The 20,050-nt window shown below is 43.0% G+C and overlaps 2 protein-coding genes across 2 annotated transcripts; one reads left to right on the plus strand and one right to left on the minus strand.

The window, feature by feature from the left end:
- Nucleotides 1-9,314: 9,314 nt before the first annotated feature.
- Nucleotides 9,315-11,560, plus strand: mul3 (mitochondrial E3 ubiquitin protein ligase 3). The gene is made up of 5 exons (XM_085254917.1): nt 9,315-9,433; nt 9,836-9,960; nt 10,036-10,123; nt 10,211-10,331; nt 10,409-11,560. The coding sequence occupies exons 2-5, from the start codon at nt 9,844-9,846 to the stop codon at nt 10,899-10,901; spliced, it is 819 nt and encodes a 272-aa protein (XP_085111043.1). The 5' UTR covers nt 9,315-9,433; nt 9,836-9,843; the 3' UTR covers nt 10,902-11,560.
- Nucleotides 11,561-12,007: 447 nt separating this feature from the next.
- eif2b5 (eukaryotic translation initiation factor 2B, subunit 5 epsilon) lies at nt 12,008-17,661 on the minus strand. The gene is made up of 16 exons (XM_085254916.1): nt 17,445-17,661; nt 17,096-17,220; nt 16,827-17,012; nt 16,562-16,739; nt 16,394-16,474; nt 16,232-16,309; nt 15,828-16,140; nt 15,582-15,727; nt 14,685-14,826; nt 14,508-14,609; nt 14,318-14,419; nt 14,097-14,187; nt 13,876-13,999; nt 13,638-13,763; nt 13,401-13,511; nt 12,008-12,262 (listed from the first exon to the last, which is right to left on the minus strand). Exons 1-16 carry the CDS (start codon nt 17,601-17,603, stop codon nt 12,200-12,202), a joined length of 2,127 nt encoding a protein of 708 aa, XP_085111042.1. The 5' UTR covers nt 17,604-17,661; the 3' UTR covers nt 12,008-12,199.
- Between the last annotated feature and the right edge of the window lie 2,389 nt (nt 17,662-20,050).

Consider the following 20,050-nt stretch of genomic DNA (forward strand, 5'->3'; position numbering starts at 1 on the left):
GGTTTTTTGATTTTGAGCCTTTGGTGTTTATCAGGTTTGGGCTACGTCAGAAGCTGTGTACAGTCATGTTGCTAAACAGAAAGCTTTTCAGATAGCTCATTTGTCAGAAATGTGATGAATTATTAATACCTCTCTCATCGTAGTGACAAGTGGTTTCATTAGAGCAGTCATTTTGCCACTTTCCTAAACATGCTGACAGCAGTCGTCTTTCGTTGCTGTTGTCTTGCAAATTAAAAGCACCTTTTGTCATAAACCCCGATTCTCTGTTTCTTTTTGTTGGCTCACAGTAAAATAAGAGACATCGTACAGGTTTGTGCTATCAAGCAGTCCAACAGCATCTTGTGCAAAACCTAAACGTGACGTCAGGGTGAAATATGATGACAATCAGAATCCTCATTTGCTGCCATGAAAGCAACAATTGCTCAAAATTAAAGTGGGAGTTGGTTACTGCAGATAATTGCTATGTAAACTGCTGGCTTTAACACACAAGCTGAAACATAACTCCTCGCAAGCAGCCTGTCAGGTTCATTTAATACTGATACAGACTTAAGCTGTCAGTTAACACCTTGAATATTTAACCCAGTCAGTGATGGTAATTATAAAGATACACCAGAGTCATTAGGTTGAAATTATGATGGGCAGCAGGGAAACTAAAAGAAATATAAATCTGTTTATGAGTGCACTATGACGGAACTTTATTAATGAATCATCAGAAAGTGTGAGCACCTCTATGAAAGATGTTTTGGCAATTAGTTGATCGGGAGCATTCAGGTGTATGTTAACACAGTGCCAATGAAGAAAGACGGTAGCAAAGATCCCAGAGAAGCAACCTCGGAAGGATTATAAAGCCACTTCCAAACAATCTAAAGTCCCTAATTCTACAGTGAGCAGAGTATTTACATGTGAAAACAGACAGCTGTTAATCTACCCAGGAACCTCACAGCAGATTCACACCAAGGTCAGAGAAATGTCAAAAAAACCCAAGAGCTCCATCTCAGACTCTCTAAATGGTAAATGGCCTGTATTTGTATAGCGCTTTACTAGTCCCTAAGGACCTCAAAGCGCTTTACACATTCAGTCATCCACCCATTCACACACTGGTGATGACAAGCTACATTGTAGCCACAGCCACCCTGGGGCGCACTGACAGAGGCAAGGCTGCCAGACACTGGTCTCTGACCACCACCACCATCTGCACAAGAGCTAAAGCTTGGCTGAAATTGGATCATGAAACATGACAAAGATCTCAAGCACAACAGCAAGTCTACAAGAGACTGGCTGAAAGAGAAAACAATCAAGGTGCTGCAATGGCTATAGTCAAAGACCAGACCTCAATCTGACTGAAATGCTTGGAGAGCTGTGTATAAACCAAATCCTGTAAAATTCTGCAAACTGAAGCCGAGAAGTGGGCCAAATTTCCTTCATCATGATGTGAGAGTCATGTTATTTCTGCTAAAAGTGTCTCTATAAGCCACTGAAGCAATGTGTAAAAAACTAAGGACAGTTTTTTACACATTGCTTCAGATTTGTTTTCATTAAGGTCAAAGAGTTTGATCTTTGTTTTATTAGACCGGTTATTTTGTTTCTCATGGTTTGAGAGTCCTTCAGGTGCCTTTTGACAACCTCGGGTGGACTGTTATGTGCCTTTTACTGAGCAGTGACTTCTGTCTGGCCACTGTACCATGGTCGTCCTTCGTCGACCTTCTGGAAGGTGTTCCTCTCTCCAGAGAACAATGCTGGAGCTCTGTCAGAGAGACCATCAAGTTCTTGGTCACTTCCCTGACGAAGGTCCTTCTCTCCAATCACTCAGACTGGCCCGACGGCCAGCTCTAGGAAGAGACCTGGTGACTCCTAACTTCCTCCATTAACAGATGATAGAGGCCACTGTGCTCATTGAGAACTTCATTGCAGCAGACATTTTTCTGTACTCTTCACCAGATCTCAGTGGAAACTGCTCTCAGATCAGTGCACCTGAGTTCAAGTTTGACTGTCATGGCACAAGTTATGAATACTTATCTGCATGTTATATTTTTCTTCTTCATTAAACTTGTGTGTAATTTTGAGATGAAAAAGAATTTTGGATTAAGGCTGTAACACCACAGAATTTGGAACAAGTGAAGCGCTGTGAATACTTTCTGCATACACTGTATGTAAAAATTCTGAAATCATGGAGGATTCATTCTCTTTTTACCATGACTGTAACTACATACCAAATGGATTTGCACTAAATTGCATAAAGATATGCATGGCCCCAGAAGACGGAGAACACTATTCTGGGAATCTTCCTCTGATGTATGATTTGATGATTTGATGTGGGATTTGTTAAACAGGATGGCACAGGTGGGAAAAGTCATGACAAAGTCATGTGGGCGAGGGCACTTTGGGACACACAATCTCAATTGTAAATAATTAACACAAAGCTTTTGTTCACATTTTCTATTTAATGTCTTATACAGTAGCTTTATTTACAATTAAGGAAGCCATCTTTCCATGTTCTGTTCCCCTTTACTTTACTACAGCCTTATATTCAAAGACAGAGAGAGTTTTGGGAGGGTGGCACCAGGAGGCTGTTTCAGGTAATCAGACAAGTGCTCATTTATTGTAATGCTGTTTGGCTGGAGAACAACTGTGTGCCAGAACCGATCTGTGTGTGAAAATACTCACCTAAATAATAAATTGAACAATAAATCAGAGCATTAGTAAGTCTGTAAAAATCTTGTTTTGACTAATGAATTCTGAAGGTTCCAAAGCTACGTCCATCAAAAATCCAGCTGAAGGCCTAACAAGGGCATTGTGAGCAACACTGACATCAGCATGCAAATGAAAGCATCACCAAGACATACAACAGCTTTGCAGAGCTCTTGCATGATTGGGAATTTTTTATCACTACAAAACTGATATCACATAATTTCTGGTTATTTTAAGCGGAAATATTATAAATAGTAACAGCAGGAAATAAACAACCACACCGGCTGCCATGAAACAGTGTGTCTCCTACCAGTTCTCACTTTCCAGTGAAAGGAAAAGCCAAAGGGTGTGTGCAACTTTAAAACAAATATTAGAGGATTTAGTGATATGAAAGTAAGCTAGCAGAATTCTGGAACACTTTCTGCTCTTTAAATAAGAACTGCAACTAATCATTAGCCAAAGACGAGATTATGTCTGACTTTTTATTTTGACCGGACTGCACCATTCCTTTTTTAAAACGTCTTCATTCCCACAGAGCCAAAGCAGTTCAGGTTCACAGTTTTCATCCAGTTTTGTAACTTAATCAGTTATCTGTGCCCACTGCTGCCATGAGAGCGGTGCGGCGGTGCCACTACATCTGTTTGATTGGTGTTCCAACAATGTGAAAATTGACGTCACTTCTGCAAGATGAATGCCATTTTTCTGCTTTCAGTGGGCAGTCAAGGACAGACATACTGAAGAGGAAGCAACACCTGAATCAGGATGAGTATTAAGTACACAAATAAAGACACAAAAGAAGCTTTAAATGAAGAAATTCTTCCGCTGTATGTCATCTCTCGCCTCTCCTTGCTCTCTTTCCTCTAGCTTTTTCTGCACTGCTCTCTCCCTCTCTCTATGTGTGTGAAACTGAATGCAGAGAAAATACTTCTGTCTCGAGGAGACACATTTTCAGTTCTCTTTTCATTAACCGAAAAATAGTCTGGACACAATGCAGGAACATAAGAAACAAATGGCATGAGAAAGTATGAGTGTGCATTTAAAACAGGTGTGTATTCAGAGACAAATGTTGTTTACCAAAAGAGCATGTAGTGTTGTAATTAGCATTATGCAAAAGTGGAGAAAAAGGAAGCTAGCTCTTTGGCTGATAATTCATTAGTGGATTGGAGTGTGAATGAAGCACAGTCAGAGGCTTATCTGCTGCAGACAGGTGACCTGGCCCTCTCCAGGAAACACAAGATAAATCTGAGATCATTGACAGGTTAGAAAAGAACATGACCAAGAGAGAACAAGAGTTATTTCCTCTTAAATGGTTGCAGATTTGTAAGGAAAATGCATTTGAGTTGAGCAGCAGAGTTGAATATATGGTTTGTGCCCTGCTATAGTGGTCAGTGGGTGCCACATTTAACTGATCTGGATAGTACCCTGTGGCACAGGATAGAGCCTAGAGCAGGGGTCTCGAACTCCAGTCCTTGAGAGCTACTGCGCTGCAGCTTTTAGCTACAGCCCAACTCGAACACAGCTGAATCAAATGGCTGAATTATCTCTTCAGTGTGCCATCAAGTTTGGTAAAGGCCTGGTAAGAAGCCATTCATTTCATTCAGGTTTGTTGGAACAAGGATGCATCTGAAAGCTGCCAGACAGTAGCTCTCGAGGACCGAAATTGGAGACCTGGCCTAGAGCCATCTTCAAACTGAAGGCCACAACAGGGGGTGACAGAAACAGGCTGCAAAGTGGGCATCCCAAGAAAAAGTCACCACAAGAAGTTTACTCACCCTGTCAGCCCTTGGGAATTTTAGGCAGTTGTCTATAGATTTGCAGTCAAGGTTTGCAGGATGATATGGCTCTCTATCCAGACAATCTCCGGTCTCATAGGCCCATCAGGTGTCAACAACATGAGCACTGGAACCTGATGGGCCAGATTCTGCCTATGGTGTTAGAACAGTAGGGTGAAAGTGTGGAGAAGACGTGGAGAATGCTTTTCTGATGGATACACTGATAGAGCGCAGACTTGTCACAAAAAAGGCTTGTCATCATTGGAGGCAATCTAAATCCAGAGGATTATCGAAAACGAGATTCTGCAACTAGCGGTAATCCCACATCTCCACAGTCTGTGTCTAAACTCTATCCTTCAAGATGAAAATGACCCCACAGACTGGGGTTTATCAGAGACTACTTCCAGAATTTGGGAGTGGGGAGGATGTTAATGACCTTAACCATGCTGAACAGTGGTTGGATCAGCTTGGGCCTGCTGTTTCTACCAGATTAACCAACACAAACACAGAAAGAAGCCATCTATGTTCTCTGTGAACGACCATCTTTGAATAGACGGAGTGGTTTACGACACCAACTCTCTGCCACTTACAATCCAGGTTTGAGATCCCTTCCCAGGCGCCTTAATGCCCACTCATATCTTACATCAGTTGATCTCAATGGATCACATGGTAGGGTGAGGCAAGGTCTGACAATGGTTTCACCCCAAACCTCTGCTGATAATGACCCACACCCTCTTTCACACCTTGGCTCATGTGATGAGGCACGTGATCAACAGTGGGGCAACGACCCTATTAAGGGACAACTTCCACCAGGGTTAAAATCTGGGACTTTCGTCCTAGAACTGAAGAAGCTTCTGAGATGAGAGGTCAAACGTCTCCAAGAAACTTAAAAAAGTCAGGTTGCTTTTCTTTCCAACCTGCTTATATAAGCATGCTCTGGATGACTGAGAACTCACACAGACGTAGTGACCAAACACAAACTTTATTCATTTTTCTACCACGTTTATGTATATGCAACCAGTAATGAGAAGAGGTACAGTGTTTCAGCCTCCCAAATCCATCATGGCTCATGTCTGCAAATCACCAGGCATGACTGCATCATTGAAATTGGCAGCATTAATCAGTATAACACCACCACAACAAGCAGTAGTAAACATTTGAAGTTGTGTGAAGGACAAGCTGTCTTCTCAGAGAACAAGGGATGAAAAAAACACAGCAGGGCTTTTACAGGAAATGTAACTGATAAAAATCCAGTAAAAGTAGTGGGATGCACGGGAACAAGTTGTAAATTTTGAATTTGCAGTTAAAGAGGATTTTTGTCTTTATGTTTGATTTGAACCCAAAACAAGTAAGTCTAAGCTGTCATCCACAAAGTCAAAATTGTCTTATTTCTTGTCTGTTTATAATCTTGACCTCTCCTAGTCCTGCTGCAAGTCTGTAAAACCCACTGACAGACTCTATGTCCATCAGTATTTGGTCATATAAATAAACCTGACTTTACATGACTAATTATGGGCATTTCATTACCCATCAACAGATTTGAGTTAATGTCACTATATAGTAGAATTATTATTAGTACTAATTGGACACTTTATTAGGTACACCTTACTAGCACTAGATTGAACCGCCTTTTGCCTTCAAAACTGCCTTAATTCTTAATAGAAAAAAAGATTGAACAAGAAGCTTTGAACATAGAAACATAATGACAATAGAAGGATTCTTCTTCTTCTCATTTGTTGGAGGCGTAGTTTTAATGTTTTATTCTGTGTGTGTATTCTGCATGGCAAGGGAGTTGGACCCAGTAAGGCCTTTCCCAGCAAGCTATAACCGATGAAAAAAAATATTTCTGTGACGGCTGGTGCTAGGGCATCTATTTCAAGACTGCTGCACCTGCACCTGAGCATGTGATATATAAGTGGGACTTGTAGCCTGGGTTTAGTTTTTAGCTTTGAAAATCCCCTGGGATTGTCTTATTGTAAATAAATGATGTTATTTGCTACTCTTGACTCATTGCCTACCACCGCCCTTTGATTTTTTCTAAACTTTCTTTCTCCTTTTCCTTGATTACACATCCGGTCCATATTTACATGACAGAATCAATCACACAACTTCTGCAGATTTATCAGCTGTGTATAATCTGTATCGCCTGTTCCACCACATCCCAAAGATGCTCGATTGGATTGAGATCTGGTGACTGTGGAGCCGCTGTCATGTTCAAGAAACCAGCTTGAGATCATGTGATATGGTGTGTTATCCTATTTATCCTACCTATCAGAACATGGGTACACTGTGGTAAAAAAGAGATGAACATGACCAGCAACAATAGGTAGGCTGTGTGCTCTCTTGGTAATTAGGGGCCCAAAGTGTGCCAAGAAAATATCTCTCACACCATTGCACCACGACCAGCAGCCTAAACCACTGATTCAAAGCAGGATGAATCTGCCTTTTCATGTCGTTTACTCCAAATTCTGACCCTACCATCCAAATGTCATCAGGCAACATTTTTCCAATCCCATGTGAACTGCAGCCTCCGTTTCCTGAGTGGTGCCTGATGTGGTCTTCTGCTGCTGTACCTCATCGGCTTCATGGTTCAACAAGTGGGTTCAGAGATGCTTTTCTTCATACCTCATACTTGGTAAAAGTACAGACATTCTGTACTTAAGTTGAAATGCAAATACTACTGTTAAAAAATACTCCAGTAAAATTTGAAATATTGATCCATATTCTTTAGTCAAGTAAAAATAAAAAAGTACTGGCATCATTTTAGAAATGAGCTTCCTCCGAAGGGTGGCTGGTGTCTCCCTTAGAGATAGGGTGAGAGGTTCAGCCATCCGGGAGGGGCTCAGAGTAGAGCAGCTGCTCCTCCACATCAAAAGGAGCCAGCTGAGGTGGTTCGGGCATCTGACAAGGATGCCTCCTGGGTGAGGTGTTCCGGGCATGTCCCACCGGGAGGAGGCCCTGGGGATGACCCAGGACACGCTGGAGAGATTATATTTCTCGGCTGGCCTAAGAACGCCTTGGTGTTCCCCCGGATAAGCTGGAGGAGGTGGCTGAGGAGAGGGAGGTCTGGGCTTCTCTGCTTGGGCTGCTGCCCCCGCAACCCGGTCCCGGATAAAGTGGAAGAAGATGAATGGATCATTTTAGAGGAGAGGGTGACTTTGCCTATAAACACAAAAGTGTGTACAGTCAGGAGTTAAAGAGGGGCTTTATCAGGTGGGGAACTTTAAAATCGGTTGTAATGGCTCAGTGTGGGAAAAGAATCACATGTCACAATAATTTCTACTGAGAGCTCGAGTAGATTTTCTTAGTTTACAGGCTGTGATGAGCTGACCTACCGCTCTCTGTGCATGTACACAACTTAATTCAGCCAGATGTGAGCAGATGCTTCATGTGTTGTCCTGGCTGATTTCCATCCTCTACACTGACAGTACACCGTTTATGTTGGGTTTTTTCTAGAACATATAAAGTTGGTATGAAGTCAATGGATCTAAGCATCATCAGCTAAAATCTATATGAATCTCTGCTACTGTTCATGTAACCTAACTCTGTTCTTTACTTTAAGCATCACAGTACAGCAAACTAACCTGTTTATACTGCACTAACCTCCTGAGGATTTTCATGCAGCCTTTAGATAACACATCAGTCTACCTCAGTTTGTTTTGCAGCAGATTTCACAACATAAAAAACAGACCCAATCTTGATTTATAAACATGAGGACTTAGAGCTTACTTAGTGCCTTACTTATGTAAGCTTAGCTTAAATTTTCTAGTTAATCAAACACCACTGATCAGTCCTTATCTTTAAATCTAACCTCCTCTTCCTCTCCTGCCGCCTTTCTTATCTTTCTCCATCTCTGACTGAAGTTAGTTCTCTGTCTTTTCTCTCCCTGTGAAATACAGCAGCTAGACCTTCAGCTAGCAACACACTGAGACAAACCACACAGTTTATGTGTTTTCTGATGTTTGTTGATTTCTATGTCGCACATAGAATTGTAACATTTGAAATTACACTTGAAACAAGTAATCAGAAAAAACACTACTCAAGTACAGATACCTGAAAACTGCACTTAAGATCAGTAAATATTTGTAATTCATTACTTCCCACCTCTGTTCCTTGGTTGGTTACAAGTGGTTATTTGAGTTACTATTTCCTTATTGTCAACTCAAAGCAGTCTGGCCATTCTCCACTGAGGGTCTTTTTCCAGTACTTAAAACACCTCTCCTCCCCACTCTGATGCTTGGTATCAACTTCAGCAGGTGATCTTAACCATGTCTGCACACCTAAATCCATTGGGTTGCTGCTATGTGTTTGGCTGATGTTAATGAGCACTTGTACAACTGTGAATATCAAAATGTAGTTTTAATGACACAGGAGAGCTTTGATAGGTGCATCTGATTTTCTTTTTTTCAAAGCTCTCAACAATAACGATGTAGAACAAAATATAAATCATACAAGCAACAGTACAAATTCTCAGAAAGTACATAAGTAATAAGTAAATAAAAACTATATAATAAACCTTTCAGTCAGAGGTGAAGCTGATACATGTATCTGTGTACAGCTTTAACACTGCAAGGTTTTTTGGACCCCAGGAAGAATAATGCTGAGTTTAACTAATATGATTACATGTACATTTTCCACGAAGGTTTGAAAAACGTTAAATTTAATGGAATCTGGTCAAATGAAATTTACCTGATTGGTAAGTTTATACCAGGCATACCAATCCTTTGATTTTCTATATTTCAGGTTTTTGTTTTTGTTTTTTTGTTTTTAGCCTAATAAACTAACCACATATGCCGTGCTGCCACGAAGCGGTCAAACGGCATGATTGCAAAAAAAATCCGCTCACATTCTATTGGTTAATTAAACGTGACGTAACCCGGTAAAAACGGAAGTGTTGACGAAGTAACTGACAGCTTTTGTTTTCTGTTCCTTCAATAGGCAAGTGTGGCTCTTTTACTTGGTAGTTTTAACAGGTAAGCTTTGTGTTACTTCTCCGCAATTTTATGTAATGACAGTGCAGCATTACAAGATGTTTATAGGCACACTGCGAAGGCAGCGATGTCATAAAAGAGAGACACGACAGTCAACCAGCACTGAACTGAACTCTATGGAGTAATCCTGTAGAAGTAAAGATGCTGATAAAATGATATCTCGCAGTGGGGCTTTAAAACCAAAGTCACCGAACATTTTCAGAGGTTTTGACTGTTTAGTGCTGTTTAGTTTTTCTGTGTTGACGAATTTTACAACCTCGAAATAACTTCCTGGACCCGTTTCGTTAAGGTCGGGGTTGCCAGGTGCAACAGTGACACTGCTCGTCACTAGTTCACTGGAAGCTGTTTCCTTTCCACTCAGCTGTGTGTGATTTCTCCTCACAGCTACAGATATGAGCGACCTTCCCGTGAACCCTCTGGTTCTGATTGGTATCGGGTCCAGTTTTGCCTTCTCCGGCCTGTTTTATCACCTGTACAAAGAGAAGAAGAGAGAGTTGAAAGCGCTAAAGGCAAGTGACATGTCTGCTGTAAACCTTAAATACAGTCTGACCTTTATCATTCAAGTCAATCTTCTCCATTTTTAGGAAATCCCTGTTTTCAGACCAGATGAAGATTTGGTCAGGGTGCTTAATGCCACTCCCCACAGGCGGCTCCAGTATGTTGCTGTTGAAGGTAGAAATATGTCAACACACTGAATGAGCTCAGTCCTGGAGAGAGAGTTTTAAGAAGACTAATGATTTCCTACATGTCTGGTTTAAGGTCAGGTCCAGGCAGACGGGGAGCCTCTGACCAGCCAGTTCATCCCACGATGCTACGGTGTGATTCAGAAGATTGTTACAGTGGAGCATTGGAAATACTGGGACTCCAGTGCTGCGAAATGGTGAATACCACTAAATAATACACCACAAATGTCTTTTTATTAATCTTCTGCTCTACTGAGAATGCATTCTCTTACAGGAACACCCGGATAGGGTGCAAAAAAGAGAGCAACAACTCTGTGCCCTTCAGTCTGATCAGCCCAGATGCCTACATCTCTGATGCAAGTGTGAGGGTGCACAACCCTTTAGAGGCCTCCGGCTGCTTTCTGGAAAGGGTTTATTACAAAATCAGAAATGCTGAGGAGGACCTTGTGAACTCATTGCTGCAAACCGTGGGTGGGGAGAAACCAGTGTCGAAGGAGGAGACGGAGGAAATGCTGCACGTGGGGACCACCATGACAGGGTTCGGCGAGGTGGTGCTGGAGCGAGGCCAGGTGATGAGGCTACAGGCCCCAAAGGGTGGCCGCAAATACATCCTGGTGCCCACTGACCACAATAGCTTTTTGGACAGCCACAGGTCGTCAGCCGCCATGTGGAAGGCGCTGTCTGCCTTTACTGGGATAACTGGAACTGTAGTTCTGGCCTGTGTCATTCGTAGCTTGATGGATAAGCGAGACGAACGATCAAATTAGGGCAGAAGACGAAGGGTTTGGTGCAGGTTTTACTGGTTGCTAAAGTTGTGTCACAGCCTTTTCAATGCCTTTGGTGTTCTTTCATAGATTCTTTAAGAAACTCTCAGTGCTGACATAATTCTCTTGCATATTTTGAGTAGTTACAACGCTCACGGGCCGTTTCCTGTCATGTCCCAAGGCAAGCTTAGGGATTTCCAATCATGACCATGGGGGTGAAAAATTAGACACACTGGTGCGAATTAAACTTTTCTTAATACACATAAACAAAACTGTAAATGTAACATCAGTAAAACAAAAAGAAGCCAAATTCATACTAGTTCTGCATTTTAAAATGCATTGGTTTTATATTTTGAAGTATTTTGTCCCTCCCAGCCACCGTACTGAGCTGGATACTTCACAGATCTGCTAAATGAAAATTGTAATAAGTGTTCTCTAAGTTAATTAGATAAAGATTCAGTTCAGAAGCGTGTAAACATGCTTAAAGAGGAGTTAAAGACTGGTTTGGTTTGTTAAAGGCAGGCTGAAACCTGTGCGCTACTGTGAATTTTTTGCTTTTTGTGACGTTTCATGTAACATTATCTTAATCAAAACTGACGTTTTATTTTTGTTATAAAATTGTATTTTTCTAATTAATTGAGATTAAATTAAGTGTAATTTTACTCTTGGGTTGTTAACACACACACTATACATTCAAGCTGTTATTTATAATGATTGCAGTTTATGCTTTACTTTTACTGTTGGTGCATTCCTTATGCAAACTCTGTCCACTCCTGACCATGAACTCATTCCACCTCCACCATAAAGAGGCTTCAAGTATCTTTAATACAGCTTATGGTCAAAAGTAAAGAAGTGTATCCTTCCATGCATCTTCTACATCCTTGCACAGAGCAGCCAAGATGGAAGGAAGCATGTTCGCATAAAGAGAAGCGTTCTCTGAATCTGCCCAGAGAATTAATGAAATGTTTCATTTTCGTCAAATGTTGACAGATGAGACAGGAAGGCTTGAAATCTTATTATACTACAGTCTCCTACCTCTTGGATACTTTCCTTCTGTTCTGTTTTTAAAGTGAACAATCAGTTTCATTAAATAAAAAAAAATGACACAGTTGTCTGTTAAAACTTTTATTCCAAGCAGACCACAGGTCCTTTATTTGGATATTGACATTCACACCAGCCTTTACACGGCGTGGCATAATGTGATTAAAATATGTCCCCTTCAGCTACGCAGAGCACGTCCAGATGGTAACTAGATGCAGAAGCGTAAGAGTTCACCTTGTCATAACTTAAACTGCTCATCATTACTCTCCATCCTCCTCCGAAGACTCCTCAGCCTCTTCCAACCACTGGATGAACTTCTGCAGCTGTTTGAGATAAATAGATAAATTGTTGTTAGAAACCATGAAACTGCTGCAGAGGCCGTGAATGTAAAGCTATACTCAGGCTCAAATGTGAGTACATGAGGAAAGAATATATATAGCAGTTTATAGGCTGTTTCTCAAACATACGTACAGCACCCTTTTTTCTGTTTTCTATCCAGATGATCCCACACGGCTTCAATAATGTTAGATCTGGGCTCTGGGAAGGCCAGCCCATCATAATGATAGTGTTTCACTACATGTTTTTGTATCCAGGTGTGTTTTTACTGCTTTGGTCGTGTATTTGGGATCATTATCATGGTGAAAGATGAAGTTGTTGCCAATCAGATGCTACTGTATTAGGAATCAAATCTGAGAGTATTTTGACAAGATCCCCAACACCACTGGGAGCAATGCATCTCCAAACCATGAATGAGCCTCCACACTGTAATACAGATGGCTGCAGACACTGTTGTACCTCCATACATACTGTCAACAACGTGAACCAGAAAGTTTCAAATTTGCATTCATCAGTCTGTAAGATCTGTCACCAATAATTTTCAGAGCACTTCTTGTGTAATTTGGCAAACCTCAGACTTGTCTCCCTGTTTCACTTCCTTAAGAGTGGCTTCTTGACAGCCACTTTCCTACTGACAGTTTCCTATGAGGCTTCATGAACAGTAGATGGATCGACTAAAGGTTCTCTCAGTCACATCTTTGCAGGATATATATATAAATTTAAAATTGGTTCTTTGGTCTGCTATGTGTAAACAGCACTGGTTTATAGTTAGATGCCTTCACAGGTCATAGGTTGGTGTTAAGTGGCTTAACAGACAAAACGAATTCCTCTGAAAAAGATCAGTTACAAGGACTGGACTAAAAGTGAGTGAAAAAGAAGCCAATGTCCAAAGAAAAACTGAAAGAGTTTCAGAAAGCCTGGAGAATTAAAATATTACAGGAATGTCTGGGCCTCTTGGAAACAAAATATAAAAAAAATGGGTAGCTCGACTGTACATTTGCACAGTACTGTAATTCCTTTCTTTACATATACATACATTTACACTAAACCTGTTCATAATGTGAATACTGAGCTTAAACTTTGTTGCTGCTCTGTGCTGTCTCCTGTAGTTCACACTGTACTTACCCCTTGGTTTTTGCGGAGCTGTCTGCTTTTGTCACTGGTGGCTCCCTGAGAGAACCAGCGCAGTATCATTTCCTCCTCCAAGATTTCCAGCTCGTACATATTCATGAGGACCTGAGTTACAAACAAAGCAGCATATTCATCCTCATCCTAACAGGCTGGATAAAGACACAGCAAACAATTCAAACCATTGATTTTAACAATGCAGTTTTGCACGTATAAGTGCTCATTGCTCCTGACCTTGACCATAGCAGCCCAGTGGCTCTCCTGCTCCAGGAAGTGTTCCTCAAAGGCAGACAGGCAGTCTAGATGGTCCTGTGCTCTCTTCACATAATTCTTAAACACTGGCGCCCATTTCTTCAATAGCTGACAGCAGCAAAAAGAAAAAAAGAAATGGAAAATAATTAAGAATTTTTTGGGGTTTTTTCTGAGCTTCTGTTTTGTCATATTAAAAGTAATAGACTTGTATCTTATTCACCGGCAGAAGCAGAGTAACGTATTGTGAAGGGGTGAGATGTGTGCCCTGCTGCTGGAAAGGGTACTCCAGTACCACTCGGGTTAAAATCTGCATCACCTCTTTCAGACTGATATTGTAGGCATACCTGGAAAAGGGAGGTTGGAGGGGGATTGGGAAATGTCAAACTAAGCAACAATCACTGCAAAGACGAGCAACACAGGTGTGAGTCAGTTCCCCCTTACTTTAGAGAGTTGATCTCAAGTACGAGGTTGTCACAGCTGATGTTCTCCTCCAAACCTCTCTGCAGGGTCCCGAGCACCTCCATGTGGAAGACTACATAAGAGAAAAAAACATGTATTAGTATTATTATTCGTTTTGCAGTTTGTGTTGTCATTTTCGGGCTAGGAGGGGGCAGTATGAGAGTTCCACATGCAGGCTAGCTAAATGAGACATGCCCTCTCACCTTTGACATCGTCCATCTCAGGGGAAGGAATCACCGGGTCATCGGGGTCATCAGTGTCGCTGTCTTCACTGTCACTCTCAGGGTCTGGATTCAACACCAAGCCTGGGAACACACAAAAACAAGCATGCTGGGACTTCAGCTGAAGCATCATGGGAAATGCCAGTTCCATGACGATGAACTGCTGCTCTACCCCAGAGACACTGCGACAGCTCCTCTTCCTCTGTGTCATCCAGACTGCTGGCCTTCCAGATGTAGCCTTTTCCTTCTGCTCCAACTTCTGCAGGATTGAAAACTGCAAGACAGGAGAACATTCACATCAAGCAGCTTGATAACATATAAACTGATCTAATACAGACTTAATACACACCTTTCTGTTTGGTTTTGTCCGATCTTTGGCCAACCTCAGCGTCATCACTGAGGAATTCATCGTCATCCTCCTCTTCCTCCTCTGGATGGTGCATAGACACCACGGTGCCTTCTGGTAGAGAGATGTTTGGTCCAATTACCACCTGTAAAACAGTTCATAGAAACATTCAAATACGCAGATACTGCAAATCTGACTTTATATCTGATGACGTTTTACAAGACGATCACTGAATGCACGTCCCTGATTTCATGCATTGAACTAAGATCGTGTACAAATAGCTATATATTTGTACTACTACTGTGGGTAATTACTTTTGCAGCAGGAAGGTGCAAAGGAGCAACAGCCAGCAGACTGTAAGCCAAATCTGAAACCCTGTTTCCAGTTTGATTAAGACTAGTAAAATCATTCTCTTTTAGCGTAAATCAAAGCTACTTTTGGACATAAAAAAAAGAACACAGAAGACTAAATATGAAGGACACAGGCAACCAACTGATTGGCTGAACTTTGCACAGATGCTAAAACCAAAATCCTTCTATCAGTATTGCTCAATATCTGACATAGTGTGGCATTGCAGTGGATATATGTCAGATTATTTTTTGCCCAGATTTGTGGCATCTCTACTAGACTCCAGAGGGTCACAGCTACTACACTAAATCCAGTTAAGAACCAGATATTTGCTGCGGTTATATTTCTGCAATAACAAGCCATTTTAGATCCTTTCACAGTTTTTGAAATCTGCTTATGTTTTCTCTAAAAAGGAGCAAAGAAATGTCAAGAAAAATGGAAAATTTGCCAGTCAAAATGCAATATCCTTAAACACCTTTAAAATGCAACATCAATTTGCCACCAGACAGAGTTTGCTTTGCAATCGGATATAAAAGATGATGTGGAGCTTACATCATATGCTAGAACACACTGTTTCTTAAGAGTCACGCCCTCTTTGACCTCAGCCTTGTTGCAGATGACAGACTGGATGATCTCCACATTACTGGCAATGTGAACATGATTCCAGATGTAGGCATGATCCAGGACTACATTGTCACCTATTGCAGTGAACCAATAAAAAAAGAAAAATGTTAACTACACTTCTATAACTTAAAAATTGAAGCACTGAGTTTGAGTGGTGCTGGCCAGAGAGCTCACCTATGATGCAGTTGTCACCGATGACACTGTTCGAGATGTAACAGTTGGCACCGATGCTGGTATCACAGCCGATAAGAACGTTCTCCTCCATCTGGCTGCCATGGCCCAGGCTGACACCAGATGCCCTGTAGACATTGTGGCGAGAGTATGTGCAGCTATGTCCCTCCTGGTCTGTGAAGTTGGCTTCGGGGGTCAGGGGATAGACCCACCGCCGCACAAGGTCAGACGACACTGAGTCATACATTAGAAGGTTCGACACTCGGACACCATATCCGTCCTGTGTGACATGCACATGGATCTGGTTGCCCAGAATCTAAACAAAGAAAATGAACAAGGGTCAGAAATGCTCTAAATATTTTTTGTGGCATTATTCAAATTTCAGCATAATAATGCTTCCATAGTACCTCTTCATTGACCAAAAGCCCTCTAACAAAGTCATCTCTAGTTTGGTAGTCAAAATTGTCAGTGAAAAGCTCAGCAACCTGAAAAAATGACATCAAAAACAACAATGTTACTGCAGCCAACAATGACAGTTAAATATTTCCCCTGTGTGGACCAAAACCAACCTGCGGGGAGCAGATACTGATGTGGCTGTCCAGGAGGTCATGTCTGATTTCAAATTCCTCACTTCCACTGTGGAAAATATTCTGCAAGTACGACAAAGACTCAAAAAGTCAATCGAACCCCAAAATGCATCAAAGATATAACAGACTGCCAAAGATACAACTGTTTACCATTGGAAACTGTAGCTTCTTGAGCCCTTGTGTCTTCTGATAGTGTAAAATCTGCTGGCTCTTGCTGTCCACTGCCACAATGACGTCGTCTTCCTCACAACGAGACCTGTGACCCGGCGACGATTCTTTAAAGATCATGGTCATCACTGAGATGTTCTTGTCCATCTTTCGGCGATGCCTTAAGTGCACAAAAACACAGCCTTGTGGAAACACTTAGATCAACACCATTTCTCATGTAGAAAAAGGCTGGCCGGTGGACTTTTACCTGTGCTCCTGCAGAGCCTGGCTGATATCAATATTGGATACCACATCTCCGTAAACCAATATAAAGTCTGCGCGCACCAGGGACTTTGCATCAACATCCCGTAGCACATCCCCAAGGGAGCGGTACAGGTCCGAAGTAATGATGTGGACTGTGTTTGGAGAACTGGGTCGACACCACTTTGATTTCCTGTCAGACACAATATTCATAAGTTTTAATACAATAAGCTTCAGAAAACAAAAGCTCACACACACAGTAGCAGGGAAACTCACTGCAAGTGCGCCTTGATTTTACTGGCCATCCAGCAGCAGAATACAAATGTTTCCTGCACTCCAGTAGAAGTGAGGAACTCCAAGGTGTAGTCGATCATGGCAACGTTACCCAGCGGCAGCAGCGCCTGTCATCAATGAAAATCTGACAGTTAAGTGGAGCTAAACAATCCCGAGACTCGCGTGATTCTCTCATTTTAGCAACTACTGTACAGACAGCAACAAGCACGAGTTCAAATTTTGTTTGATTAAATGCTTTCATCATCCGTATGAGTGATGCCCTGTCACTGTTTACAGCATGGACACAAGCTAGCCTCCATTAGCATTTTGGTTAGCTTAGCTCACTGCCTACCCGCGGCTGGTCTTTGGTCACTGGGAAAAACCTCCGGTTGAAGCTGTCAGCGACTAAAACCGCCTGCAGCGGCTGTTCCTCTTCCTCCTGGTCTCCTGCACCTTTTCTACATGAAAGACCAGACGCCGACCGACTTTGTTTCCCCCCCTTACTAGCCATGTTTGACTCCCAGGTAGTAAGTACCAAACGCTTTCGTCAGACACAGCTACGGCAGCTGTAGCGGGACAATTCTGTGGTAGACAATCCCCGCGAGAGCGCGTGTGTGAAGAAAATTACAGTTTAATTTTCGTGGGTCACATACACATGTGGCCGCACATGTATGAATAACGCATGTATGATAACAGTGCCAAACAGCAAAGTTGAAACAACACCACTTCCATATATATATATATATATATATATATATATATAAATATATATATATATGACACCCGGAATGGCTAACTGAAGGCCGGACGGTCCTGATCCCCAAGGACCCCAAGAAGGGACCGGTCCCCTCCAACTACCGACCAATAACCTGCCTCAGTACTACATGGAAGCTCCTGTCAGGCATCATATCGGCTAAGATGAACAGGCACATGGGTCAATACATGAGCGGGACACAGAAAGGAATTGGCAAGAATACCAGAGGTGCAAAACACCAGCTACTGGTAGACAGAACAATCAGCCGAGACTGCAAGACCAGACTGACCAACCTGTGCACTGCCTGGATTGATTACAAGAAGGCCTATGACTCAATGCCCCACAGCTGGATACTGGAATGCCTAGAATTGTACAAGATCAATGGGACCCTAAGAGCCTTCATCAGGAACTCAATGGGGATGTGGCGTACAACACTAGAGGCCAACTCCAAGCCCATAGCACAAGTTACCATCAAGTGCGGGATCTACCAAGGAGATGCTCTGTCCCCACTGCTGTTCTGCATAGGCCTGAACCCCCTCAGTGAGATCATTAACAAGACTGGCTACGGATACCGACTACGGAACGGAGCAGTTGTCAGCCACCTCCTGTACATGGATGACATCAAGCTGTATGCCAAGAGTGAACGAGACATCGATTCACTGATCCACACTACCAGGCTATACAGCAATGACATTGGAATGTCGTTCGGACTGGAGAAGTGTAGTCGGATGGTAACAAAGAGAGGGAAGGTAGTCAGAACTGAGGGGATTGAACTACCAGAAGGCAACATTGCAGACATAGAGGACAGTTACAAGTACCTGGGGATCCCGCAGGCAAATGGGAACCATGAAGAGGCCGCTAGAAAGGCTGCAACCACCAAGTACCTGCAGAGGGTCAGGCAAGTCCTGAGGAGTCAGCTGAATGGTAAGAACAAGATCCGGGCCATCAACACATACGCCCTGCCCGTGATCAGGTACCCTGCTGGGGTAATAGGCTGGCCAAAGGAGGAGATAGAAGCCACTGACATAAAGACAAGAAAGCTCCTGACCATGCATGGAGGGTTTCACCCCAAGTCCAGCACTCTGAGGCTGTACGCTAAGCGGAAGGAAGGGGGCCGGGGACTGGTGAGTGTCAGCACCACAGTCCAGGATGAGACAAGGAACATCCAAGAATACATTGGGAAGATGGCCCCAACTGACCGAGTGCTCAGTGAATACCTCAGGCAGCAGAAACCCAAGAAAGAGGAGGGAGACGAGGAACCATCATGGAAGGACAGGCCCCTGCACGGTATGTACCACCGGCAGATAGAGGAGGTGGCTGATATCCAGAAATCCTACCAGTGGCTGGACAAAGCTGGACTGAAAGACAGCACAGAGGCACTAATCATGGCAGCACAAGAACAAGCTCTGAGTACAAGATCCATAGAGGCTGGGGTCTATCACACCAGGCAAGACCCCAGGTGCAGGCTGTGTAAAGATGCCCCAGAGACAATCCAGCACATAACAGCAGGGTGCAAGATGCTAGCAGGCAAGGCATACATGGAACGCTATAACCAAGTGGCCGGCATAGTGTACAGGAACATCTGTGCCAAGTATAACCTAGAAGTCCCGAGGTCAAAATGGGAGATGCCCCCAAGGGTGGTGGAGAATGACCGAGCTAAGATCCTGTGGGACTTCCAGATACAGACGGACAAAATGGTGGTGGCTAACCAACCGGACATAGTGGTGGTAGACAAACAGAAGAAGACGGCCGTAGTGATCGATGTAGCGGTTCCGAATGACAGCAATATCAGGAAGAAGGAACACGAGAAGCTGGAGAAATACCAAGGGCTCAGAGAAGAGCTCGAGAGGATGTGGAGGGTGAAGGTAACGGTGGTCCCCGTGGTAATCGGAGCACTAGGTGCGGTGACTCCCAAGCTAGGCGAGTGGCTCCAGCAGATCCCGGGAATAACATCGGAGATCTCTGTCCAGAAGAGCGCAGTCCTGGGAACAGCTAAGATACTGCGCAGGACCCTCAAGCTCCCAGGCCTCTGGTAGAGGACCCGAGCTTGAAGGATAAACCGCCCGCAGGGGCGTGCTGGGTGTTTTTTTATATATATACTGATTTCACTCAGGCCTGTCCACGGTGCTCACCGCTTCTCGCCCTAAGGTAGCAGAGTTCCGTTGATGGAACCAGATGTGCAGCCTACCAGTTCCAGATGCAGT

This window comes from Mchenga conophoros, linkage group LG18, assembly GCF_057382185.1.
Source record: "Mchenga conophoros isolate Kocher_MC1m ecotype Shallow Benthic linkage group LG18, M_conophoros_male_GT1.1, whole genome shotgun sequence".
NCBI lineage: Eukaryota > Metazoa > Chordata > Actinopteri > Cichliformes > Cichlidae > Mchenga > Mchenga conophoros.

Bases quoted from the DNA above. Each gene is read 5' to 3' on its own strand.
- mul3 (XM_085254917.1), top strand. From the start codon at position 9,844: ATGAGCGACCTTCCCGTGAACCCTCTGGTTCTGATTGGTATCGGGTCC. The intron at 9,961-10,035 runs GCAAGTGACATG...CTCCATTTTTAG, and splicing joins GAGAGTTGAAAGCGCTAAAG to GAAATCCCTGTTTTCAGACC. The intron at 10,124-10,210 runs GTAGAAATATGT...GTCTGGTTTAAG, and splicing joins CCAGTATGTTGCTGTTGAAG to GTCAGGTCCAGGCAGACGGG.
- eif2b5 (XM_085254916.1), bottom strand. From the start codon at position 17,603: ATGGCTAGTAAGGGGGGGAAACAAAGTCGGTCGGCGTCTGGTCTTTCA. The intron at 15,728-15,827 runs GTGAGCTCTCTG...TCACTGCAATAG, and splicing joins CGGTGACAACTGCATCATAG to GTGACAATGTAGTCCTGGAT. The intron at 13,512-13,637 runs GTCAGGAGCAAT...TTTGTAACTCAG, and splicing joins ACTGGGCTGCTATGGTCAAG to GTCCTCATGAATATGTACGA.